Source organism: Centroberyx gerrardi, chromosome 12 (assembly GCF_048128805.1).
Source record: "Centroberyx gerrardi isolate f3 chromosome 12, fCenGer3.hap1.cur.20231027, whole genome shotgun sequence".
In the NCBI taxonomy this organism is placed as follows: Eukaryota; Metazoa; Chordata; class Actinopteri; order Beryciformes; family Berycidae; genus Centroberyx; species Centroberyx gerrardi.
Genome location: NC_136008.1, coordinates 14,856,234 through 14,884,078, shown reverse-complemented (window position 1 = coordinate 14,884,078; position 27,845 = coordinate 14,856,234). Strand labels below are relative to the sequence as shown.

At 41.1% G+C, this 27,845-nt stretch overlaps 1 protein-coding gene across 1 annotated transcript; it reads right to left on the bottom strand.

Moving 5' to 3' along the window:
* Positions 1-491: 491 nt before the first annotated feature.
* On the bottom strand, positions 492-27,405 carry LOC139925414 (DENN domain-containing protein 3-like). The gene is made up of 29 exons (XM_078287143.1): positions 27,283-27,405; positions 23,022-23,171; positions 21,005-21,203; positions 20,504-20,620; positions 20,241-20,356; positions 19,780-19,904; positions 19,118-19,229; positions 18,702-18,821; positions 18,473-18,571; positions 17,598-17,717; positions 16,938-17,053; positions 16,571-16,726; positions 15,667-15,763; positions 15,152-15,255; positions 14,505-14,692; positions 13,775-13,934; positions 12,381-12,576; positions 11,374-11,542; positions 10,348-10,437; positions 8,200-8,459; positions 7,618-7,788; positions 7,069-7,198; positions 6,473-6,580; positions 4,307-4,446; positions 3,855-4,015; positions 3,306-3,442; positions 2,690-2,808; positions 2,014-2,163; positions 492-1,337 (listed from the first exon to the last, which is right to left on the bottom strand). Exons 2-29 carry the CDS (start codon positions 23,103-23,105, stop codon positions 1,119-1,121), a joined length of 3,963 nt encoding a protein of 1,320 aa, XP_078143269.1. The 5' UTR covers positions 23,106-23,171; positions 27,283-27,405; the 3' UTR covers positions 492-1,118.
* Between the last annotated feature and the right edge of the window lie 440 nt (positions 27,406-27,845).

Here is a 27,845-nt window from a genome sequence, read left to right as displayed (position 1 = left end):
CCTAATCAGGCAGATATCCGATTATTATCCACTACTTTTCACTTGCATATTGACATCTTGTAGGTCTGCCAAGCCAAGTGAGCAGGGCTTGACTCTCATCTTAAAATATATAGGTTCTTTACTCACACTCATACACTACCAATGTGGCAGGAACAAGCTACAGTATAACGGCAGTGAGAACACAGTAGTAAATGGGCTGTGCGATCAATGGAACAACCAGAGACTGGATCTATTTCTGATGGGGAGAAATTGAAAGAAAATGAGCAGACTAGGGACTGTGGTTCATCTCTTCCCTTCAGAAACTGAATGAATAAAGGATTGTCCTTCACTTGGAGACTGTTTTACATCCTGGTAAAACAGTCCATGTGCAATTTTTAACCACACAACATACCACACTGTTCTGTAGTGTAGTCTTCTGTAGGGTTAGAAGTTAGAAATGTATCAAGAATGATTGGTAAAGGTAAACTACAAATAATAAACTCAAACCTATGTAATGAAACGGGCATTTCAGCATTATACTGTTATTTTAAACAGTTGTGACACATCATCTAAAAGAAATCAAAATTTTAAAACAGAACATACGGTATGCATTGATTTTTTTTGATGTGCTGTCTTCTTCCACTCTCACACATCTCAGTTCTGTTGCTGATGCTCCATGGCAGAGACAGAGAAAAGAGAAAAAAACTGCATGTTCTTCATTTAGTCTGGTGTCAGAAACAAACTCTTCATTTCCAGAATATTATGTTGTTCCCAGAGCTACTTTCTCTTCTGTATGGCTCCTGAGGTTTAAATGGCTCAACATCATCTTCATAGGTTGCGTTCAGCATTTTGCATCCTCAGTTGAATTAAACCAAATGCTTACCATCAGAGAAACACGATGACCAAGACCAACAAGAGAAAGCGAAGACCTTTTCCCTTTTCCTTTCTTCACCTTCTTCCCCTCATCCTCTTACATTACTCAAACTTCCACGTGGTGATCTTGCTGTCACAGTGAAGAACCCAAAGGGAAAAAGTTTGTCATTTCTTAGGTATCTCCTCTCTTCTTCCTTTTCTCCACTTCAGTCTCCTCTCTCCTGCTCCTCCTCTTGCTCCCTCCCTCCATCTCTTTCTCCTCTCCTCTATTCCACTTTCCAGATGGCGATCTTGCCGTCGCGGCATGCCGAGCCGCTCAGGACGTAGCGGTCCTCGGCAGAGCAGAGCGTCTGGACGCTGTCTGAATGGGCCTGCAGCACCTTCTCCACAGCATGGCTCTCTGGCTCCACCACCAACACCTGACTTCTCAGCTGACCGTCACACTGACCCCCGACGCCGCTGCCGCCGCGACAGCCCACCCAGATCTGAGGAGAGGGCATTAAAGACGGATAGAAGAGGGTGAGTGGTGATGGGAGAGGAAAGAAAAGGAGAGGATAAAAGTTGAGAGAAGAGGAGAAGAAAGAAGAGTCAAGGAGAGATGGGTCAGGTGAGGGGTGAGGGCGAGAGGAGTGTGGGAACGAGAAATGTTAGTCGTTGTTATGCATTGAAAAAATAGCACTTTGCTTTCGTTTCATCACCAACATTGATTTGAACTAGTAGAAAAAAACAGCAGTGACTCTCACATCACATTTGTCTTTTCCAGGCTCCAATTTCTTCCATTCTATTCACCGTCTTTTCACTCACCACAGGAACATGCTGTAGTTGCAATGATATTCATGTTTATAATCCATACCCGTAGAAACTTGAGTAATATGAAAACGTTTCACATGAAAACACAAATCAAACATTGCCATAACACGTCACAATCTGACACGACTTTAAATCAAATACTGAATGCTTCCTCCATAAGCAATAACTACCTCCTGTTCCCATGAACTCACATAGGTCCACCTGTTACCCCAACACTCCACCCAGTGTTCAATGTTAGAAATACACATTAAATATACAATGAAGTTACCAATCATATGAGCAACACACATAATGGCTCCAACAGATGTTATAGTATATAACGTTGCCATGTGGCATGATATCATAACCAACCTGGTCCTTGACTCTAATCATACAGGTGACTCCAGAACTGCCTGGCAGGGAGATTGTCTTAAAGGGCCGGCTGCTGTCCTTACTGTTGTCCTTAATGTGCCAGAGACACAGCTCCCCCGAGTCTGCACAGCCCGTCCACAGCTGGCCTCGCTGGAACAAACACACACACACAGAAACCAGGAAGTCACATATATACTTTTAACACATGCAGACATTTTACTGTGATGAGTTACTGTTGCTCCTTGATAAATTCGGGCAAACTGTGGCCTCCAACATGCAAATTTAAGCCCTTAATTTGCAAGCATGGAGAGAAACGAATGGCTGCCACTTAACAATTGCATTATAGCTGTGGCCATCATGTTTATATACTTACCAACCCCTTTGGTAGGCAACCAACCATTGTAGTAAGGTTGCATCTTAATAACCAAGTGCTAACATAGGAGAAGTTGTCGGTGAATCTTTGAATCAGCTCCCCTCACTATTCTCTAGATGTTATTTGATGAGAATATTTTACAATTAACTGCTTGATGTCCTGCTGGCTTGCATGATTTATTCATGACCAATCGACTGCCTGGCTTGACTTGCTGATTAAGTAACTGATTGACTGATTGACTGCCTGAATGACTAACTGACTGTCTACTGGCTTGTTTGATGTATTGACTGATTGTTGAGTCACCTCCAGCACGAGGATGAAGCTGCTGAAGCAACTGGGCATGCTCTGTAGGTGGTCAGGAAGCGCCATCCTCCTCTGTGGTGTCCCGTTCTTCCTCAGTTCCACAATGCTGTCACCACAACCTGCACATACACAACCACAGCCACTTCTTATTAGTCTCTTCTTTATTGGACAGGCCAATTAAGAAGTAAGTGTAGAGACTGATTGGTTGGTTGTTTGATTGATCGATCACCAGTGTTGCCTTTGCAATTTGGTGGGTTTGAACCAGACAGATGTAGACAGCAAATTATTTGGCTACATTTAACAAGAGGGATGGAGGGAGGAATGTAAAGCGACATTTCTCTTCATTTTCCCTACAGTGAGGGGGATGCATTTTAATGATATGTGTTAACAACAGGGCTTCCACTGTTTTTCACCCCCCACTCTAAATGCCGACACTCAAGGATTACAGAGATGGAATTAGAAGCCATACTGACAGACACAGAATCACAGTCGGGTATTAGTATGACACTCAGCCAGTGAACTACACCGAGCCACAAGTGAAGAACAAGGCTGATGCTACAGGAGTGAGTAGTGTGTGTGAGTGCGTTAGCTTAGGGGGGGGAGCGTGCGTACGTACAGCACCACAGCGTGCCATCATGGATCTGTATGGAGGAGAGGCGGTCGCAGCTGAGCTGGAACTGTCGCTTCACTTTGAGACTGGACGAGTCCCACTGCAGAATGGTCCCATCACAGCTACAGGAGTATGGCTGCTGACTGGGACAGAGACAGAGAGGCAGAGAGAGAGAGAGAGAGAGAGAGAGAGAGAGAGAGAGAGAGAGAGAGAGAGAGAGAGAGAGACCAAGGCTATCATTTGAAAAGGCTGCTTACAACATACATGCTTTTTGCAGCGCTGCAAAATGTCCACTTATACTACTCACTGATGACACACCTTTGTAAGATTGCTTTTAATGTTTAATGTGTGATTGACTTTTATTGAGACTATCTTACAACTTGTTTTGTGTAGTTTTCTACTTTTCAGTTGTTGTAAAGTGTCTTTGTGAAGAAGAAGAAGAAGAAGAAGAAGAAGAAGAAGAAAAAGAACTACACATCTTTGGATTCTTCATTCTATTCTATTCGAAGAAGAAGAAGAAGAAGAAGAAGAAGAAGAAGAGATGATCCCGTCTACCTGTTCTGGAGATCTCTGGTGTCCACAGTGAAGCCCGTCACTTCGTGTCTGTGTTCAGTCAGCTGCTTGTTGCAGGACATGCTGCGAGTGTCGATGATGTAGATCACAGAGTCCTGGGAGCCAACCCACACCTGCTCCTGCACCAATCCCAGCATGCAGTTCTACAAGCAATAGCAGGGGAAGGTAAGATAGGGAAGGAGACATCAGTTTCATTGCACTCTGAGTATGAGAAACGTAGGCTGATAGGCTGAAAAATACTCTATTATTAGTAGTAGTAATAAGTACTGTATGTATGTATGTATGTATATCTGGATGCATGTATGTTTATATCTATTTATCTATGGGGTATACAACAACCCAAGAAAAGTTAGTATATATCTAGCTGTTACATCTCTCTCTCACTATATATAAAGTTTAAATATAAAGTTTCACTCCCACATCTCTGTTCTTACCAGCTGTGATGCTCCGACCTGGATGCAGTCCTGCAGCATGGACCAGCTAGCTGCATCAAATACCACCACCCTGCCCCCACTCAGAGCCACCCACAGCTTAGGGTTCCCGTCTCCCTCTGAGTCACTGCAACTCAACTGACCTGGAGAGAGAGAGAGAGAGAGAGAGAGAGAGAGAGAGAGAGAGAAAGAGAGAGAGAGAGAGAGAGAGAGAAGAGAGAAAGGAAAGGGCGAGAGGGTGGAAGACAGGCAAGAGAGTCAGAGAGCGAGGGAGGGAAGTAAGACAAAACAGAGGGACAGAGAGAGAGGGAGACAGAGAAGGAGTAAGAGAGAGAAGAGAGAGATAAAGCATTCAGTCAGTAGATGTTATGTTCCAATGCTTCTGCTTCAAACCACCCCAGGCGCTTGAATTTTGCCGTCATGTGAACAGGACAAATAAACCTTTAAACATCATACCAACACCCAACATGTTTCAAGCCATTTCAAAAAATCTCTTGAAAAGTCCTTGAGCGAGTCACTGAATCCCTACCGGATCCAGAACTTGCACTCTGACCTCCTTGTGGGGGAAGACAAAGCAAAAACTTTTTTTCCACATAGTATAGCATTGTTATTGTTAAATTATTAAGAAAAACCTGAAATAACTGAGAAGCATGTAAACTATTCAATTGATCCATTGTAAAAACAGGAACAAGCATACTCTTATTTGAAAAATACATTATGACATACAAACCAATGGCAATCAATATGTATACAGGAAGAGAATTTCACTCAAACCTGACGCTCGTTAATTTTCTTTGCATCTTATACTTTACGGTTTAAGAGACTATGAATGACTTATTCACAGGGACTTCAAACCACTTAAGTTCATCGTTTTCTTTGTGTTGTTCTCTAGTTCATCTCTTCTTACCATCCTGTTACTGTGTTTAGTTCTGTGAAGTGTGTTGTTCTGTAAAAGCAGACCAGTGGCTTCCAGACTGCTTTTGTTCTCTGTGTCACAGTGTGAACAACATAAAGAGTCTCTCACAAGACAGTTATTATCCTGCCTGCCTGCACACAGCACGACAGCACTAATCAGGTTATGTGGATAGATTTCGCTGGAGCATCTGTTGCCACACACACACACACACACACACACACACAGATGCACAGCACATACACGTGCACACACACACACTCATACAGATGCAAACGCACATTATGTCCCTCTGCTGACACTTTTTTGAAACAGGCCAGCTGAACAAGAACAGATTCTTATTCACAATTTTGCCACCCGATACACACTCATGCACAGAGGCAGAGGCAAACAGTCAACATGTGCGCACTCTTAAACACGCATAAAACACAACAACTAAGAGCACATTCTTATTTACAGCAGCAGCCTGGGGGAGTAGCTGCAAGGAGAAGGCAGACAAATACTGAACATGTGCACAGTCTCTCTCACACCCAAGAACACCACATTCTACACACACACACACACAAATAGAAAGCTGTTTTGTCCTTTCTCCTCTCGGACCTCAATACTCATCAAGATAATTTAACACCAGTCAGTAACTGCACAATGGCAGAGCATCTTGTGACTGCAGCAACCAGCACACAGATAACATGCAGAGAGCCATACCAGTGGTATAATCAGAAGTGGCTTCACTATGTCAGCACTGATTATAATTACAAAGAAATTGATTATCATATACACAGAAGCTTCTCTGATGCTGTGAACTGTAAAGGATTGTTCTGGGTAATTTCAATTAGAAGACTAAAGGGACATACAGTGTGCCTGATTTACATGGAACTAGGGGTTTTAAGGATGATAACTGTTATCAGCGAGGTCTTTACAGTAGAAGGGCATTTTTATAATAAGGGGTGGTGTGTGTGTGTGTGTGTGTGTGTGTGTGTGTGTGAGAGAGAGAGAACTTACAAGCCATATCTCCCACATCCTACATTCAATTGACATGAAATTAGGTGTAATTGCTCTTAGTTGAATAGCCCAAGGGATAGCTACATCAGGGTCTGTGTAATGGTAAATGTCATACTTAAAAACACCAATTACATTAGGATCTTGCCAAACCTGCACCTAGTGTGAGGTGAAATATCAGTGTCAGGTATAATCTGGTACAATGTCAGTAAAAAAAACCATTTCTCCGCAATTCTGTAATTTGATCCCAGTTCTACCTGGTGTGTATAGTAGCACATGTACAGTCTGAGGTTCAGCCAGGCCCAGTGATGGATTGATCTTATGTTTCAGAGTCTCTGAGGTGGTCTTGGGCACCATCATGGGCACTGAGAGAGAGAGAGGGAGAGAGAGAGAGAGAGAGAGAGAGAGAGAGAGAGAGAGAGAGAGAGAGAGAGATAGAGACAGAGAGAGAGAGACAGAGACAGAGAGAGAGGCAGGAGAGATGGAGAAAGAAACCGAAAGGTTAGTGATAACTCAGATTGGGAATTAACATCAAGATGCTGATACGCAAAATTAATACGAAGTTTAACAAAGTTATTGTTCTTTGTCTTAAAAGGCACTGTCAACAAAGTCCAGGACCCATGAATGGGACCGAGGCTCACTGAAACAAACTAGTATTCCTTTCAAGTGGTATTCTTGTCAACAGATCTGTGGTCTACCTATCAGCATGAGTCGAGAATCATAAAAGTGTCAAACACTTTATTAGTAGTAAAAGCAGTCTGACCTCTCTGTGGTGGGGGACAAGTGAAAAGACACACTTCTTTTTTGTAGATCAATAAAGTATCATAGAAGAAGTAGAGGAATGAGCCCATACCTTCATGTTTGACCTTGTCAAAGTAGGCTAGCTTTGAGGCAGCATAGATGGACCTCTGGGTCTGCAGGCAGCCCACTACAGCATCCATTAACAGGACGTTGGTCAGAGCGTGGGCCACGTACTGAGGGTCCTAGACACACAGAAAAGGAGCCATATGTAAAAGATATGGCACTATAGTACAGGGTGGCAGTAATATATATATATATAAAGCCATGGACAGATACAGCATGTAATTTATTAATTGGCCACAAGGAAATCTCTACATTTTTAGTCCATATACACAATTCAAAAGCATTTAAACTGCAAATGGCACTGTACAGCATGTTGGAATATACAGTATACAAAATGCATATCATACATTTTGTCCTGCTCTGTCTACGTATTTTGGTCATTCAAATATTTCACAAATTCAAATCGATTCTCAAGAGGTTCAGAATAGCCAGATCCTATTTTAGTAGTATAGATACTGAATAAGCAGCCAAGCACAGTATACATCAGGAGAATATCGGTCAGTGTGTTCTGGGGTCCCTTAGCCAGATCTCGCTGTACCTTGTGCTGGTCGGCCATCTTGCGTCCGGCCCACATCTCTTTGACCATGAGGTTCCAGAGCTCCGTCTCTGTCTTCAGGTTGGCCTCAAATACCTCGGGCCTGCTGGAGGTCTGGATACGAAGCGAAGGAATACGAAGGAGGAGGAAGGGAGCTGAGGAGATCTTCACCTCCTATAGAGAGAGAGAGAGAATATTTATTATTATAATAGTAGAAGTTTAGCTCTTATTAATTCTGAATCTAATGAAAAGGGATCCAGAGAAGAAGGGACAGAGATGATGAGATCTTTTCCTCCTCAATAGAGGGAATATGATCATTTTACTTCTTTTAAGACTTCCAAGTGACATCATCAACATACTGTACATGTGAAAGCAGCCAGTGCCTTCAGACAATGTGACTTAAAATAGGTTTGATAAGTCTGAAAACAACATAAAACATTTGTTGCTTGCCTGTTTTGCACTTGACCTGTTTGTCCAGGAGGAAACTTGCTTTAAGATACTTTCATTTCTTCAAAGCAAAAATAAATACTAATACTAATAAATATATATCTAAAAAATAAATATCTTTTTTTTAGCATGCTTGACCTGTATGTCTCTGAACTTGGTGATTTCCAGGAAGCCCGGCCGTCCCTCAGTGAGCAGGAACAGGCGTTTCTGCGTCATGGCGATTTTACCAACGCCGTGGGACGTCTTGACACAGGACGACAACTTGTAGACGCACTCGCTGTTGTCCAGGTGGTCGATGACCTCGGAGGGCAGGTTGACGTCCTGTGCCTCGGCCTCCGTCTCCTTCCAGAAGGTGTAGAAGACTCTGAAGAGCTCGGGCTCCACCTGCTTCTGAAGGCCTGGGACAGAGAGGAAGACATGTACAGATACAAAGAAGCATATACAGAAGGGATGCAAGCAGACTCACATGCCTCCACATGTTAGACACACGCATCCACAAACACACACGCCACAAATATAGAAACGCATCCACATACACACACAGATGCAAAAAACCGATGCAGACACACACACACACACAGATTAAGTAATCAGTTCCACATTCATTCTCAATTATAGATATCACAGAATAGCATATTTTCTTGTTGATGTGGTACTAAATGACCGTCTGACCTCACAAGGCTCCATAAAGCGTGATCAAAACACACACCCAGACAAAAATTAGACCATTCACACAGGCTTTTAGCTTGGCCAAGCGCCATCATACATAACACTTCAGTCCTGTTCCTTTCTTCTTCCATCTGGCCATGCATGATTACATTCCACCATCAAATAAAATCAGCACAAAGCAGGGAGAAAAGCCATGTTGGGAAAAAACGACTTCTCTGAAGCAACTACAAAGGCTTCCAAGAAGATTTTACCGGTATTCCGACTACACTTGAAAGCATACAGTCGAGAGAGACAGGAAAGATGGGAGAGAGGAGGCGACATGCGACAAGGGTCCTGAAATGGATTCAGACTCATAAAGTTGTGAGTTTATGGTGTGGTACTCCACTGACCGCTGAGCCACCAGGACGACTGTGATCTCTCTTTCTTAGTTTCACACTTCAGGGTAGTGATGCACCAACACTGATACTGTTACTGCCTTTTCTTTTACATGTTAGATCTCTCTAATCAAGAAAAATGGATATATCAGTGCTTTTTGCCCTATGACCCAAAACTAATGTTCTAAGTGTTAAGTTCTAAGGGACTGCTGTCATGCTCAAATCAGGAAGGGAGGAGGAAGAGAGGGGCATTAGCACAAGGCAGACAAGTAGAACAAAGACTAACAATGCATCTGGATGCAAACTGGCCATGCATTAGTGTGGCATTTTCTTAACCATTCAGTCAGGCTAACAGATGGTGTGTTCTCAGCAGATCTGGGTCGGTTACAAGGTGAGATTTTCTCTCCTTTGGAGAATCTGCAGCCTGCCTAGAGTGCATGCTGTGCTGAGCTTGGTATGTTTAGGGGAATTTTCTGGCTCCACTATGCCATGATCAAGCCTAACAATCCTGCAAGACTTTGTTCAATCCAAAAGGAGTCATTAGGATTTTATCTGAACGTTACAGGACTCACAACTCCTACAAGACTGTCCAAAAGACTGTATCACATGACTCTAAAATAACCCTAAAAATCCCAAATTATTGGTTGGTTCCAAAATGTGACAGATTCTATTTTGGTTCTAAAGCAGATTTTCAATCCTGTCATCTGTCTCACTCGATGTCACGGCCTCCACCTGCGGACATTCTGAGGTGATTTTTCATCTTTCTAAAGAAATGATTTGGTTTTAATTCAATGGGGAAAGCAAAAGGAAACCAACCCACTGGATTCCTGACTGGTGCTTTGACTCGAGTATCAGTTGCAGACAAATAACTGAATCTAATCCAAATAGTAACTGAACCCAGATCTGGATGTCTTGGTCCAGAGTTATAGATATAAACAGTTTGGCATGGTTGTACGTATCTATACTATGGTGCTGTCCCTTTCTCTAGGACTAATTAGTGTTGGCCGGAAATATGCAATTCTGATTTCCTCCATAACATCAACATGACCCCATTGAATCACATGTTACTCAGCAGGAGCACCAGAGCAGGACTGTGGGGCTAAAATGCCTTCTACTTGTAGGGAAATCTGTATGTAGCTGTTTGATTTCAAGTGAATTTCCTGACTGGATTTTGAAGTTTACCTTGTCTTTGAAAACTTCAGTGTCTAAACGGTGTGTATCTACAGCTCTGGTGCGGTCTTACCCTCGACAGATGCTGAGGAGTCCAAGGAGGAGACTGATTTGGAGGAGGGACTTCTCAAAGCCACGTCTGAAGACGAGTCTCTCTTAGATTCTACCAAAGTCAATCACATCACCATGAGATCATTCCTCTACAGTCTGTGTGTGTGTGTGTTACATTTGTATGTGTGCATTCAAAATTCCATTGTGTTTTGCATCTGCGTCTGTGTGCATGTGAATGAGTGTAGCATTTGTTAGCATTTGTGTGTGTGAATCTGAATCTGTGTATGTGAGTGAGTGAGTGAGTGAGTGCTTTGCATTCGTGTGTACCTGAATGTCTGCACTTGTGTGTGTAGCAGTGTACATTTTGCATTTTGTGTGTGTGAGAGAGAAATAGACAAAAGGAGAGAGAGAGAGAGAGACAGAGAGAGAGAGAGAGAGAGAGAGATAGCACGAGAAAAACCACAGGACATACTGTACTTTACGCTTATAGATTGTAAAAAAGTACAGTAAATTCACCATTTCGGCCACTGGTGACTTCATTCATTCAAAATGCTTTCATGTAATGCTAGTGGAGTGAATGATTACTGTACAGTCAGTACAGTAAATACTGCATTCATCACGTCAGCTCAGAGCAAGTCCAATCAACACAAATAAAAAATGGCCAAAACAATCAAAAGATACAAATAAGATTTAGTGTCACTGCTCAGTTTTGTGCCACTTTTCAAGTCTTTGATTTTCTAGTATTGTTTATTACAATTGTTTGGTTTGTTATGCATTGTTTTTTCATGAATTTTGAACTTGAATCAGCATCCCAGCATTTTTAGCACTTAGCCTTGAGTCAAACTGCTGGTTACAAGGTGTTTTGTTACAAGTAAATGTATGTCTGAGGGATCCATGTGAAATAACAGAATCCTAATTTCTCTGGTTTGATGTTACTCTCTCATTCAAAAAAAAAAATAAAACATGAAAAATATAATCCAGCAAGCCAGATTTCTCTCTCTCTCCATCTTTCTCTCTCACCCAAACACACACACACACTCACTCTTACCGACAGTGAGAGCATGAAATAAGCGGTGTATGGTCGCTGGATCCTTAACGATCCCAGACTCTTGGACACAGCGCACAAACTCTTCCTGATGCAGGTGTGTTCTGGGAAGCTCAAACTTCTTAACATGATAATCAGGCTCGACCAACGGCTTCTCATTCTCTGTCTTCACCTAATGGACAATTAACACAACATCATTGCCATCATCATCATCACCATCAGTATGATGGTAATAGGGATTTTTTTTTTTTACAAATTAGATTTAGAGACTACAAGAAGTTGGTACGTGCCATGGCCTGCTGAGTCACCAGGATAGCTACATTTCAAATATCAATCAAACCAGTGTTTAACCTACAGTATATTCCTTCAGCAGGTCTACGGCAGAAAATGTGGAATTTAAAAATATGGGATTTAGACCAGTTTTTTTCCCAAAACATAAACAAGCATGGAGGGCAATCTTTAGAATGAACACTTATCAAAATAGTGTGTCCATATAGGAACAGTTTCAGAGGTACAACATGCAATAAAACCAAAACTGGGAAACATGGACATAGTATGTGGAATCAAAACCAAGATTTCCTGCATCTAGCACTGAAACGATTAGTTGATTCATCAATTAGTCGACCGACAGAAAATTAATCGATTATAATTTTGATAATCGTTTTAGTCAGCAAATGTTTTTGTAAAAATGCCAAACATTTGCTGGTTACTGCTTCACAAATGCTAAGATTTGCTTTCTTTTTTCCATTTCATGTTAAAATGAATACAACATACTGTGGCAAATTGCGTACTCAGACTGAGTACGCAATTTTAAGACTTCACTTTGGGCTCTGGTAACTTGTAATGGGCATTTGTCATTATTTTTGACGAAATGATTAATCGGTTAATAAAAAAAAAAAAATCAATAGACTAATTGATAATGAAAATAATCATTAGTTGCAGCCCTACCAGCGACCACCACTGCCACAAAAACCCTCCATGGGAAATAATGAATGTGCGAGCGGACCGACCTTGAGGATGAGTCTCTTGAGCTCAGGCCGTCTGTCAGCTTGCTGCCTTTCCTCTCTGTGCAGCGAGTCCACCAGCCATGTGACCAGCCGGGCGGGGAAGATGGCCGTGTCGGTCTTATACAGGTTCTGGAAGTCACTCAGGGCCTCCAGGCGCCGAGAACACAACGTGTTGATGAAACCACGCAGGTAGTAGAACCTGCACAGAGGAATTCATTTATTCGCCATGTTGATGCACTGTCTGTGGACAAAAAGGTACGATGTGAGAGTCAGTACCTGTCCAGCACTGTGGAGTTCTTTGATGGAACACAGAAGATGAAGAGGAGGAGAAGAGGAGGAGAGGAGGAAGAAAAGGAGTAATAAGAGAAGAAGTGACAATCACAGAGTAACATGCCAACAGTAAGAAGCATAATGCAGAATACAAGCGTCTCAGACTGAGTGACACTTGAGACTGACTGAAAGCAACAAAATGAACATCGTCTGTCTGTTTAAAGGCCATTATATTTGTTACTGATGTTGCAATAAATGTATTCTCAGATATGAACCCTGAACAAAGATGGTTGTCATGGCGTTTCCTCTAATTTCACCAATGACTGCCCAGTTATTTCAGGTGAGGCCTTCCATGTATCCTTTTTTCCCTTAGTGAGGTTTTTGTGGGAGTTTTTCCTTGTCCTTAGTTGAGGGATTAAGATTGGGAGTGTTGTTTTAATTTACTGTTTTCATAATGTGGGCGTTGTAAAACCCTTTTAGACTGTAACAGTGACAAAGAGCTATACAAATAAACTTAACTAGACTCAACTTTGTTCTCAGCTTTACTGCAATCCACTCTGCAATGCTTCATCATGATTCATCAGTATTCTGATTTGGAATTCACTAATTTACTAATACGTATTTTTCTAACTTTCTACTAAAAATGATAAACAGAGCAAAAAGCTCTGCTATTGCTAGTACAACTAGCATCACAGCCATCACATCACATGGGGCTTCGGCAGCACCTCGACAGTTTGTGGCAGATCCATGTTAGCTGTCATGACAGACATGCTTGCCTGAACTTGGGAGCCTGTCTGTCAAGATTCAACGATGAGACACAACACTGGAACGTACAGTATGTGTATTGCAAGTCAGAAAAAATCTCACAGACTCTGCTGAGAGTGAGAGAGGATTTTCTGCTGTAACTTTACAACCAGGCCAACTCTTCTGTTTGTGGACAATGATTCAGCAGCGCTCTATGTGAGACTTAAAGAATATTCAGCATCTCAGAAAATTAATTATTTAGGAACCGTCTCCCTTCACTATGTCACCCTGCTGCCATCTTTCTTGATATATGATCATAAGAAACTTGAAGAGCAAGGGATTCTTGAAAGCATGAAAGGAGGAGTATGAGGAGAGCAGAGTACCTGGCCAGCAGAGCAGAGTTCTCCGGTGGGACACAGAAGATTGCCTTGCCGAGCTGCAGGATCAGCTCACTGTAGTAATTTTGGACAGTGTGGAAGGACAGAGAGGCCGGGAAGTCTGGGAGCTTAAACACCTTTACGGGTTTAGGAGGAGTTCTCAATGCTAAGGAGAGAGAGAGAGAGGAGGGAGAGAGGAGAAAGAGAGACAGAGGGAGAGGGAGTGAGAGAGAGAAGATTTCTTTAACATTTCCCAGTCAAATGTTCACCATCTTGGTACTCTAACAGTGCCTCTGCTAAAAAATCATAACATGGGATTTACACATTAATCTAAATATGTACTGGGGAGGATAGCTACATCTAGTTCAAATCTATTAAACCTATTACTCCATTAAGTAAATAACAGAACTTAAGATCTTAAGAGCTACAATTTTCCAAGAGTATCCCTCGCTGATTCTTTGGGACAGGCATTTCAATGAGATCTAATTAACTGACACTTAATGTCAAGTTAAGTACCAATTTCACATTCAAAAACTCTCAATAACAGCTGAACCAAACAATGTTGTACACGATTGTTTGCAATGTACAAAATATATCTGCATGAATTTTGTGCCCCTTTAATTTTTTAAGCACTTTAAAACTGCAAGGTGTGTGTGTACTGTATGTGTGTATGTGTGTGTGTGTTGAGTCCAGATATACAGCATATATGTATATACTGAAGACGTGTTGGTCTCACCAGGGTCGGATATGATGATCCTGGTCAGCAGTGTGTGTCTGTGGAAGCTGATTGGTCGGTCGTCTCCCAGGTTAGGAAGGCTCATCCCCAGTCTCTTATTCAGCCTGCTCTCTATAATCGAGCTTTTTCTCCTGGCTTGAATCTCCTGCATGGTGGGTCTGCGAGGGTTTTCAACCATAGCCTTCATCCTGGAGGACAAATTATAAAAATATAAAATATACAAGGCATACAATCCATTCCCACCCATACTGAAAATGACATGAAAATTAATTAATTACATAGTAAGGCTCCTTAGATAAAACCATCCATCTAATGACATGCAGCCAGTGAATTTGTATAATTTGTATAACTGATTGAGTTCTATGGGGTTATGGTTATCAGTTAAGGTTATGAGTCAGAGTAATGTCTTATTACTGATTAGTATTACTGATTTGATTAAGTGTTGAGTTCCATAGGACTTTAGGATTATTAGGGTTAGGCTTGTAGGGAAATTCATCATAAGAATAGTTTGAGTGGTTGTGTGTGTGCAAGTCAGCGATAATCATGAAGCCATGGCTCTTGGTATAGATTAGATCTTATATCAAGTGTTGAACTTTATGGATGTTATCAATCAGTTTTAGGGTTATTAGCTCGGCTTAATAACTTACTTCTGCGTCTCAGAACGAGTGTTGAGTTCCATGCGAGTGAAGGCGTCCATTTTCCTGTTGAGACGATCCTTCAGGAAGGAGTGGAAGATGTGGGTCTCCAACACCTACAACACAGTCATGTTACCTCGGAGACGAGCACCCTGCACACCACCTGGCTGCTAAGAGCTGTCAATCAACGTGACACAACCCAGAGTGCAGGCTGACTATTTCACTTTCACGGTATGTTTACAGTTTTGAGTCTTATAGGCATCATTTTTGTGAATTTTTATGTTACATTTTGGTGATTTTTTGAGTCATTTTTTATATCTTATGGTTATGTCTTATGGTTAGGTACATCATTTAACAGCTCAAATATGTTTTTCACTTCGTCTTTTAATAATTTAGTTTATGAAGTATTAGTTATAGAAGACTGGAAGACATGAGTTTGCTGTAGGATAGGGATCCATAAGAGACATGTTTTGAAAGTGATTTGTGAGTTGGCTAGATGAATAATGAAACTGTAAGTGAGTTTTTACCTGCTTGTAAAAAAGCTGTTCAGCGGTCTCTCTGGTCTTCAGGAACTCCTCACTGTTAAACACTCTGTGTTCATAGTTCAGATGACTGCTAACATCCCTGTTACACAAACACATTACAGCACTGATTAATACACAATAACACACACCATGACCCCTCACTGTTGCACACCGGATTCATATATCAAAGGAACAATTGTTATTGTTATTATGTTATAGTACCTATCCTGTTTCAGATGACTGCCCACATTGGTGTTGACATCTTATACTAGAAACTGCAGGCTGGATTTTCTCTAAGAGTTGTCAGATGAATTGTGATAATGACCATCTGCTCTACGTTTTATAGCCCCTGTAAGCTGCTTTTTTCTTCACGTTTCTTTATTACTTCTCACTGCTGCTTTTGATGCAGAACTTATCAGTCTACCAGAAGGGATTTTGTTGAGAATCAAGTCTGAGATCTCAATGAAACCGAATGAAAGCATAAGGCAGATAACTGGGACTATTTTTTTTTTTTTTTTTTTCTAGCGTTACTATGCCTCAATACAATTTTACAGATAGCCTATCTATTAATAGGAAATATGCATACAGCCACTTTAAGTGTTCATTAGGTGGGAATGAAAATTTTACAATGCTCTGTAAAGACTGCTGATACTCTTAGATAAAATCAGTTTGGACATAGCAGTTTTCAGTGGCAGCAATGTCAACACCACAGTCGCGCTTCATGGCCTTTGCTAAGAAGCTAGTATTTTTATGCCAGTTCATATTTAGAATTGGAAATTTCACCAGAGCATCCTGACCACACGGTGTCTCTGCAGGGTTCTGGTTAAGCCATCAACATCCAATAATCCGAACAGATCCAATCAATACTTAATACAACACTTCACAAAAAACAAACACACACGCAAACCTGAATATGTTGACGATGAGTTCTAGTGTAATCCTCTGGATGTCGTGGTTGAGGCTGCGCTGCCACGCTCGTCTCTGAGCCCGCTGCTCGTTGATGTCAGTGCAGCTGGCATGGCGGCCCTGATGCAGGTCGAAATGTATCCGCAGGGACAGACACCTGGAAAAACACTCATATCAATACACAGTTACTATCATTACATTTGTACGTCTACCTATAGTTCAAGTCTACAGTATATGCTCCTCACAGAAATTGATTGGTCAAAACGGAACGCTGCATGTTGTATTTATTTATTTATTAATTCATTTATTTATTATCTATTTATTATTATTATTATTATCATTATTATTATTACTACACATATCAGTACCTCTGTGTGAAGCAGTCTGCAGCAGCCAGGGGAATCTCTGGTAGGTCAACAGTCTCAGAACAAGAAGTGGAGACGCGTCCATCATCAATGTTGATTAGGATCAGATCATCTGTTTCCTGGATGACAGGGATGAATGGGGATGGGGTGGGGAGGAGTGGACACACATTGCAAGATTATGGCCAGTGAAAAATCTCTCTTAGTTATTTTACATTTACTGTTAAGTTCCCAAGATAAACTAAGACATAACAATAAAACATTTCCCCCCCTATCCCCCTAAAACAGTTATTCCTATGATCTGGGAAAATGATCTAATATGTAATACAAAGTTATTATAATCACCTAAAACTAATTAAATTAAAATGAAAAACTGCATTTAATAAAAAAAATAAAACAAACTAAACTGAAACTATAATATTTGCATGTGAAATAATATAAAAATTATAAAAAATGATTTTCAGTTTGAGTCTTTTGACCACTGACATCCAGAGTGGAGAGAGATTCCTCTGGTAACGAATGGGCCCAGATCTATTATCATTATATGACTGTTGAAATACTAAAACTTTCCATTTTCCCCACTTCTGTCAGAACTTCTATTGCAGAAACTGCACCCAATTTGCTGTACTGGACAAATGTAACTAATTTAGCAGGTTGTGTACTCACAGATGCAACCTCTTCAAAATGGCTGATGTGACAACCCATAAGGAAGGCAGTAGGAGCCATGAGAAAGTCCAGCATGCCTCTGGCCAGGACAGGAACATAGGGCTGCTGCCATGACAGAGGCTGGAGGAGAGAACAGGGAGGCATGGATGAACACATTAATGGGCCAGCAGATGAATGAATGGATGGATGACTGATTCCAGATCCCTTGATGTTGCAACTTTTTAGATACAAGTCTTGAAGAACAAGACACAGTTAAGGACTTATATATGGAAAGAGATTAGTGCCTGCAGAGATTGTACTTAAATTGCATAAAAGTGAATTTGCCATGCTCATATTGAACCGGCGATTTTAAAAACTGAATTTCAATTCTAAAATCAATTAAAAAATCAAACTTGTAGGGCACATTTTCAAATTGAATGCAATGGCTTGAAATTGAATGTTATTATTATTATATTAAACTATAACTTCAAATTCAGTTTTTCCTGTGCCTTGCTCATCTCCTCAACCAATGATTGAGCCTTATACTCCCCACTTGGTGAATTAATTTTCACTCAATTTCTAATTGTGCCTTACAAATTCAATTTTTGAATTAATTTATTACTTATTACTTTATCACTAACCTCTTTCCATACTAATGACTAAACTGACCTGTAAGAACAAGAGACAGCTCAACTGGATAAACTGACAGCATAAAAGAGTTTTAAATTCTTCTGGCTTGTAGCTTGCCTCTCCTGCACTAGCACTAAAATTAAGTGAAGTGAAATGAAGTGTGGAGAAAGGTCTGGCTGCGTGAGACTAATTTAGACCAGTGTGTGTCATGGTTGAGGTTAGAACTGTGTGCGTTGCAGATATGCAGACATAGATTTTGAACTGACCTGTAGAAAGAGCAACAAGCTCTCTGCCATCAGAGTGAGTCTGGCCCAGTCAGCAGAAAATAACACCACCCTCTGTTCCTGCAGGAGACATGACATCACCTAGAGAGACAGGGAAAGAAAGACAGAGAGAGGGACAGAGAGAGAGAGAGTAATAGTGAGATCAGCCTCCCCTGCTTCATCTACACAAACAAAACGTGTGTGTGTGTGTGTGTGTGTGTGTGTGTGTTACCTGTAGTAGCTGCTGTGGCCTGAAGCAGAGGAAGGGTAGATGGAGGTCTAAATCTACAGCTGGGTGGTCTTTGTCTTCTCTGGATGGCAACACGATGGTCAGAGGACGCAAGGAAAACATCTGGAAAATATACACACTGTTACGGTTGTTAGTCTTCTCTAGATGGTAGAATCATGGCGACAGGATGCAGGAAAAACACACATATGCATACATATACATGCACACACATACATGAAAATCCAATAAATATTTGCTACAAGTACACTACTACTACCACTACCTGTAGTACTGTTTGATGTCAGCATATTATGAATAAACGAGATGCCAAGCTCACAATATTATGAGTGTATACATTTTATACATTGTATACACACACACACACACACACACACACACACACACACACACACACACACCACATGTAGTTGTCCAGGGGGTGGGATGGGCACCAGTGCCAGTTTGGCTGCAAACTCCTTCACCCTCTCCTCCAAGTCTGATAAACGACAAGTCCTCAGCTGGACTAATACACTAAAGAGGAACAGAAAGACAGGGAGAGAGTCAGAGATACAAAGTTAGATGGAAATACAGAGACTTATGGGGTGATAGTTGGAGCTGATACATCAAATCTGAGAGAAATTTGCTATTTGACGAATTTGGGAGGAACTTCTTTAACTTGGCACCAACAGTTTCAGGGGTAAAGATTAAGCAATCTGGATGGTAAAATAGTAACCACAACCATGCTGTGGGCCTGTTGGCTAGTCAGGGGAAGACCTTAGCTCTCATTAAAATGGGTGTAATAGGCCTACTAATATGTAAGCATAGCATTTCTTTCCCAGATGTTCTTTGTCTAACACAGCACACTTGATGTCAAACTTTCTCTCTTCTTACCTAAGGACCCTTTGCTAACAGAACAAGACTAAGAGTCTAATGTGGTTGAACTGAACATAAATCAATAAAAACAATTTGATTTGGCTTATATGGTAAAGGTAAACATAATTCAAGCAAACCAATTTAATGGAGCTTATAGAACATATTTCAACATAAACCAAGAAACCAATCTAATCCATTTGGTTCTCACCATGACAGGCAGTCTTTCAGTGCGGTGTAGTAGGGATGCTTGGATATGACACAGAAACCATAGACAGAGTAAAGTTTAGAAAACTTAGAGAAGCCAGTTCCATTCTGGTGGAAAGATGCCCCCTCCTGCAAAACACAGGAAAGACAATCCAACAGTGAGTTGCTCTCATTAAGGCAATTTATATTTTATTTACCCTTGTTAGTCCGATCAGTTTAATGTAGCATAGTATAGCAGGTGCATTATTTACCAATGCTTATGGGCTATATTTTTAGGAAATGCTGATGGGTTCATTTGCCAGCAATTTTAGCTAACGGTATATTTTCCCATTATATTTTGTTATCTTCATTGACAACAACAACCCAGCAACTGGATGCTGGAGTTGCTTTTGGTAAGAACACAAGGGGTAACTCAGCGTAAAGGTTAAGCGTTGTGTGTTCAGTATCGTGTGCAGTGTTGTGTACCAGTATCGGCCGGTGACACTGCATTACTACTCCATGGGTCTGGTTGCCAAAGACATCAGTGAAAACCAGGAAGTGGAACTGCTCTTCTTTCTGTTCATTGGTTACTTGGAGCCCACCTGGTAAAATAAAAGGAATAACAATATTTACACATAGGAGTAATGCGTTACAATTAGGAAAATGCCAATTTGCAACTACTGTGTGGCCAAATTTTGTGTGTGTGTGTGTGTGTGTGTGTGTGTGTGTGTGTGCGTGTGTGTAAACACCAGGGAAGCAGAGCTGAGGCAGAGCCATGAGATCAATGTCTTTAGGAACACTGACATCTTCACTTCTTGCTCCTCCTTCTTCTCCTCTTCCACTTCCGCCTGCAGAAATGCTAGAAGCTAAATAACACAAAAATAAGACTAGACTTATCATCGATGTTATTACATGGGTCAGATTATCTGTTCATGGAACCAAAGAGCCTTCACACAACCGGACCACGGACCACTCAGCAACCTAGCAGACAACAACACCTGCTGTTATGGTCTGAGACCGTCACAGTAGGGGGTTTTCATAAACGTGAACTACTGGGTCAGTGTTACTATTCACATTTTTGCAGCATCACCACGCCCTTTCGATTACAAGTCCCATAAGCAACTGATAAAAGCTCACGTTACCTGGTACAAAGAAATTCTATGGCATCTTGCATAGGTTTACCTGGCTACACCATGACACCAGACCAGACCAATAGATACCAGACCAGATTAGTAGCTACTAGAACAGACCTTGGCTGGGGGGCGCTGCAGCTGGAGGAGGCTGCTCTCTCTTCTTCCTGATGAAGGAGCGCCGTCTCCCAAACGGCCTCAACACTCCACTCTCAGCATGCTGTCGGCTAACGAAGGGGGGGACCAGGACATGCAGTACCTCCGGCTCCAATAGGGGGAGCTCTGGAGTCCCACTACTGTTAGTGGCCTGCTGACTGGACTGAGGGAGGGAGGGAGGGAGGGATGGGGAGAGGGGGAGGGGGTAGAGAGATTTAGATTTTGATTATTTGATCCTCGAGGGGAAATTGGGTCATCATCATCAATTCAACTTGCGATATTTAAATTAAGTTTCAGTAGTTTCTCTAAAATGGCTTGTTAGCGTTGTTAGCATTCTTGCATTAAAACCAATAGGTACTCTGAGCTGCAAACCTGCCGATGTGCATTAACTTTTTCCGTAAAATGTTATGAGAGCCTGGTTAAAAGAGACTGAAATTCAAAACATCTCCACGAAGGCATCTTGGGTAGCAAACAACAGGTAAAGCAGGTTTACTAGATAAGCATGTGGCATTGAGAGAGACTATGTTCTCGCTCCATGGCTGCAGCCTCACAGTGAGAGGCTCCATCAGTTGGGTGCTATGTACACCACAGCCACCAGTGTTTTGCCAGCTGAGGTCAAGGCCGCTGCACCCTGCTCATACCCAGCTATTCAAGACGGCAGCATGTCAGTGTTTGTGTGTTTGGTGACTCAAGTTTTATAAACCTCTCCGGTCTTTAAACAGTTCTTAACCGGTTTTATAACCCCATGTGTAGCAATGTTTTATATTTTTACTGTCCTCAGGTATCATATGCTGCTGTTGTCGGGACATTTCGGCTCAAATGTGGCTAAATCTGGATGGACTAGAAGCTAATTATTTCACCTTGGGTCTGCTTTTTGAGGATCTCTTTGGAAAAATCTGTAAATGATGGCATCTTGTGTTGATCTCTCTGACTAGCAGTCTGCTGGGGCCTGATCAGAACTTATTTCCAGTGCTTCTTCTAAACGCTGCTTGCTTGCCAACGTCGCCAACCTCTTTTGGAGACAAACTCATCGTTGTACCTTGTTTGCTCAGGTTCACTGGCCTGCCCTATCCTATTCATTGGTACGTTTTTATTGATAAGTCTAGACTTCCTAAATATTTACACTCTTATATCTCTAAAAACATCTTGGTGGACATTACAGTTTATGGTCTCAGGAATTGTTTTTGCTTTCTGTCCCTAAGGTCAGAACTGAATTACTGAATTAGTGAATTCATGGAACTCACTGCAAACTGATTTAACGCTGAAAGAGCTGGTCTCTCTTGGTGACGTTAAACTAATAATGAAGGAACTTGTGTGTGAAGCTGTCTTTGCTTTGTTTAATTCAAGAGTTAAACTGGTTTTGACCCTGTTAACCTGCTGGTTTGGTACTGGTCTAGTGGACTTAAGACTTTGGAGAGCTTACACAGAAGATTTTACTTTGTTTCTCTCTTTTTTACAAGTTTGATTACATTTTGATTTTGTACATTGTTTTACTTTGCACCTTTTCTATGTGATTTTGACTGTATTCACTCTTTGAACATTGTTATATGTCATTGGTCTGCAATTTTTTATGTTTGTATTGATGCTGCTTTCTTGGCCAGGTTTCCTTTGAAAAAGAGATTCTTATCTCACTAGGACTAAACTGGTTGAATAAAAAAATGAATGAAAACAAGAGGCAATAAAGCTGGGTTTAAATGTATAAGCCATATTGCCATAAAAATCACACATCATGAGAATACAAGCAAAACTAACATCAACCACACATTATAAAGGACTCAAAATCTTTGTTATCTGGGATATTTTAAAGATGACGGAGGACAACGGGATAAAACACACACAAACACAACGTAATAAATCTATGATGCAGACAACACATTGCTTCTATCATTCTTCAGTTTAAATCAATTAAAAGTACTTATAAGTATAAGAACAGAAGTATGTGGAGGTGCGTGTGTGTGTGTGTGTGTGTGTGTGTGTGTACCTGGTAGACCTCTCGGAGTTTGTCACTGGATGCTCCGACCACCACGCAGGCTTCCAGCAGAGCAGGAGGCAGATGATCCGCCATCACTGGAACCCACGGGACCCCCTCCCGGCCCCCAGCAGAACCCGACCTGGTGCCTGCTCAGAACCGCTGAACCACAACCATTGAGCCCGAGGAGGAGAGGAAGAAGGGATGTGCAGGAGAACGATACAGAGAGAGAACAAGAGAGACAAGAGAGAGAGTCAGTGAGAAGGAGAAAAGGGAGAAAGTGAAAGATGGACAAATGAAGACAGACAGAGAGAGACATACACAGACAGAGAGACAGGGAGAGAAGCAGAAGTGGGAATGAAAATAAGAAACGGTAAAGCAAAAACAGACTTAATATTTACTGTTGCTCGTTTGTCACCGGACGGAAAAGCCGTTCCATTTCTCTCTCGTCTTTAGCTTTCTTCATGAGGACAGCATCCGCTAAGTAGCAGAGTCAGACCACATGACAGGCTGGCTGTTCCAGCTCATTATCACTGCCTTTAAAAAAAACACACACGTCGGACTGTTCTCATCAACAACAACCACTTAAGACACAATCAGGCTTTTTTTTTATTAACAGGGCTATTCCAAGAGGCAGGGCTGCTCGGTTGTCCAGAAATCTAAAAATGATCTTGAAATAGCTTCTCACTGATTGGTATAGCTACAAGATATCCACAGCACCCATATCAAGTTCAATTTGAGGATATATTTTAAACATCAAGCGCTACATGGTATTGTGTAATTTTGTATATTCCCCACATTGGTAAATATAGAAGTTGCGTCATACCATGTACTGTAATTCAGGATGTACTGAATTTTCTTCAATACACTGCCTCTTGCACTACTCGTCAGGGCTGGAGCTGTTTCACATTCACTTCATTTAATTCCAAATAATTAAAAACATTCCAAATAATTAAAAAGATAAGCAATTTGTTTATGTCCACAACATGTATTATTATTATTTGGTAATAGGTTACATATGACAACTTCTTCATGCACAAAGTTTTTCTGTATTTGAATTTTGAAGAAAATCCCCTTCCTGAGTTGACTGGATTGAAAGGGAATGGAACCCGGCCCTGCTCCATTTGTCCATAATCAGTTTTGGTGATAAGCACATTTAATTTTGATTTTAATAATTCTACATTGGAAATAAGGTTTTTGCAACTTTTTTCGTCCAATCATAATTCAAAGATTTCATGATTTGGGGTTTGCCGCTTGCAGTAGTTTCAGTCCTTTTGTCAAGTGCTTATCAGTCGATTTGACTGTGAATAAAATATCCCACTTTCCTCTCGTCCCTACACCACAATTTCTCCATCTATAACAAACATCTAAAGTATGTCTACCCATCCACGACTCGGTAGCATGTGACATCACTACTGAGACGGCTACAACTGGTGGTCGACTGCTCAGGAACTCCTATGAGGATTTAAGTACTGAAACTATAATTGTTCTGCAAAAGGGAAATATTGCTTTAAAGCCACAATCCCCAGGAAACTATAGATGCTAGACTTAAACATTAACTGTCATTTCTCATTATCTGTCATAGTTCAAGTGACTTGGATTATACTGCATGAGTTGTCTAGAGAAAGTTGATGTTTATTTTTATGCTCTATTTGGAAGTCAAACAGGCCTCACTCACTTCAGTCGTTTAGAGAAGGCTGTGACAAAACTTTGGGCAATAACTCGCTGTGTGTTTGGAATTTTTTACAAACTTCACTGGAGTTTTGACTGACATAAGAGTGAGTAGATAATGACAGAATTTTCATTTTTGGGGTGAACTGTTCCTTTAAGTCGTGCTTTATCCAATTGACATAATAACATAATTTAATATACGACATATCTAGACCAAAATATTGGTGCCATCAAATATCTGGTTACCATTTTTAGTTGCTGGCAGCAGTGCCACCCATGTGATGTTCTAGGAAATCATAAAACAAAGACTATTGAAGAAAACAACTGACTCAATTCAAGACTGGATTCAGCTGTGCGGGAAATATCGCAGGCCTACTAAAACACTGAATCAATGTATATCAATCAATCAATCAATTAATCTGTCTCTCTTTCGCTGTACATTCTACTACTGTGGTGGGCACAAATACCCTTTTTTCTACATCTGATACTTTCTCTCTCTTTATATTCTGTACTCTTTCCTTCTATAGTCTCTCTCTCTCTCTCTTCCCCCTCAGTCACCTCAGAGAGGAGCAAACAGTTTTTAATCTCATTTCCCTACTGCTCCAGGCGTTCTAATCTCTTCTGGGAAAATTAGACTCATGTGTGCAGAGGAGGATGGACACACACACACACACACACACACACGGGGCCGCATGTTATGGGGCCACAATGAATGGGCTATATGGATGCAGTGTTAACATTAAAGCTCGAGTCCACCTCATAACTGAGCTACTACATTTCTTTAAATGAAACTTTGCATGCTTCTGTACTTGCTGAGTAAGTCGCATGATCCTCAGACCTGCAGCCAGCATCTCTATGCAAAACTAGACCTTTCCAGTCAGAAACCCACAGCCGCGACTCAACTTTGGGTCACTGCATTTAGACGTCACACCACATAGGATACAGAGTTGCTTCAGTGTTTTGTCAAGGGCCTGTGAGTGTGTAGTCAAGGGTATACACAGATATGAGCTTTACACAGAGTTTTGTTCCAAAATGTAATATCTACCATTTGAAAACACTGACACCAATTCTTACAAAAGGATTGATAGCACAAAATTAAAATAAATTGTGGTTCTGTTTAAAGGATAGTAGGTACTTTAAGGCCTTGATTGACAAAATGGTAAGGTTTCAAATAGATATATAGCAGACTCAAGTAGTATTCTTTGCCACCTCTTTTTTCTAAACTATAATTACATTAAGTTGGCCATTACAATGTGGCACTGTAGGATACAGCAACTCATTTAAAATGAAATGGATTGCACTGCAACTCGCAGTGTCCAACCTTACTAAGATCCCATTAGAAGAGCATGCCACATGATCTACAGCTGTCCCTCCATTACTGCAGCAGATCCAATGAAATAGTATGATCATCACAGTATACAATCATATGATCCCTGCTGTAGTGCCTATAGGCTCCAGCAAGCAAAATCTGGAACATGGAAGCCAAACCACATCCCTCAGCAATGCAACCTTTATAGATCCAACATTTGGGCTACAGTTGTCGTTTTAATGCACCTTGTATCTTATAATAATGATAGGGCCCAGGACACATTAAGTGACAGGTCTGGACACACAAGAAACTGATTTTGATCTGTTCACCACCTGATGTGGAGGCGGCCAGTAGGACAAACTTCCAGTCATCTATCTGTGTAAACCGTTCTCAGAACATGAATCACTCTATGACAACTAGTACTGTTCCCGCAAGCAACAGAATTACTGCTTCCTCCAAGGACAAAGGTCAGCGATGTTACTTTTACAATGGCAGTACAATGGCAAAATAATTCACTTTGGCTAATAAATCTCCTGTTCAACAAGTATGCAAAATTTAAAACTGATAAGTCACCATTATCGTGGTCAGGATCAGCAGATCAGATAACTAGGCACAAGCCAAGTAGTGTACAGTCAGGTTTATATGACAGAGCAATGGGCCAGTTACTGTAGTACAGATTTTCACTGTCACTCTATTCAAGTAAACCTGAATAACACACATAACATTTGTCCTGTGTATCATCACCTGTAGAATATATGACACTATGATTTTTCCAGATACTACAGAAAATTAAGGTTTTTACACAGAGAATGAAATGCAGAGGAACAGTTACTGAAAGCAAAACAAGAAAATGATAGCATAAGAACTATGCAATCTACTTTTCCCCTTGGCTCTAACTTATTGAACTTATTTACATGCAGACCTGTATCCGGGTACGACAGCTGCCACACTGTTCTGTTCTGTTCTGTAATCCTTGCTGATATTTCCTCTCTGTTGTTATGCTCCATAAAATACATTTTAAAATGAGGTTTCTGTAGGAGTTAAGGTGAATTTCTAACCAGGTTTTACTGCAGCTTTGACATGTGATGTGTCACAAGCTACAGGTCTAGAGAAATCTCTGCTGACTTTAAACTGATTAATCATATGATTTATCAGCTTCTCTCTCTCTGTCTCTATCCATCTAAAACGATTTGTCAAGGTTATAAAAGCAGGCTCAAAAACTCTTTTAACAGGCAAAATAGGACATAAACAAGTTGTCGTTTATTGCCAAGGCTTCAATTTCAGGGTACTAACCTCCTTAATGGGCACAGACATCCGTGCGGCTTCTCAATCATCCCCATTCATATGCATGACAGCAGTCTGGAGCCTGCAGCTGAACACTCGAGCTAAACAGCAAAGCTAATGAATGAAATAAGCTCATCCCAGCTGCCATGTTATCTCCAAGAGGTCTCTACTAACAGCCTGCTTCCTGTTTCTGTGTGGAGAGACAAACTGCGCATTGATTGACTGAGGAAGCAGACTGGGGTAAAACATGGATGTGTTAGATAGTGTAACGCTTATCAATTAAATATTAAAAATCGAAAATTTAAAAATGGAAAGCTGAATGGCTATTGATTTTGCCCCCCGGGTAAATGCAAAATTAATATTTTAGAGAGTCGCTTGTTTTTCGAATCAGTTTTTTGATTCGTTTGAACAAAATGAAACTGAAAGTTTGTCTGGGACAGAAGTTTGCATGGAAGTCATCTCAAACACGTCCGCACGCCTGCCGATACGTAAACGCCACGTGTATGCGCAGGCGTGCGTGCAAATGCACACGGACAAACACAGGCGCGTGCTATGACAGAAGTTCAGAAGAG

Bases quoted from the DNA above. Each gene is read 5' to 3' on its own strand.
- LOC139925414 (XM_078287143.1), bottom strand. From the start codon at position 23,105: ATGGCGGATCATCTGCCTCCTGCTCTGCTGGAAGCCTGCGTGGTGGTC. The intron at 21,204-23,021 runs GTACACACACAC...TCCCTCCCTCAG, and splicing joins AACTCCGAGAGGTCTACCAG to TCCAGTCAGCAGGCCACTAA. The intron at 7,199-7,617 runs GTACAGCGAGAT...CTGTGTGTCTAG, and splicing joins AGATGGCCGACCAGCACAAG to GACCCTCAGTACGTGGCCCA.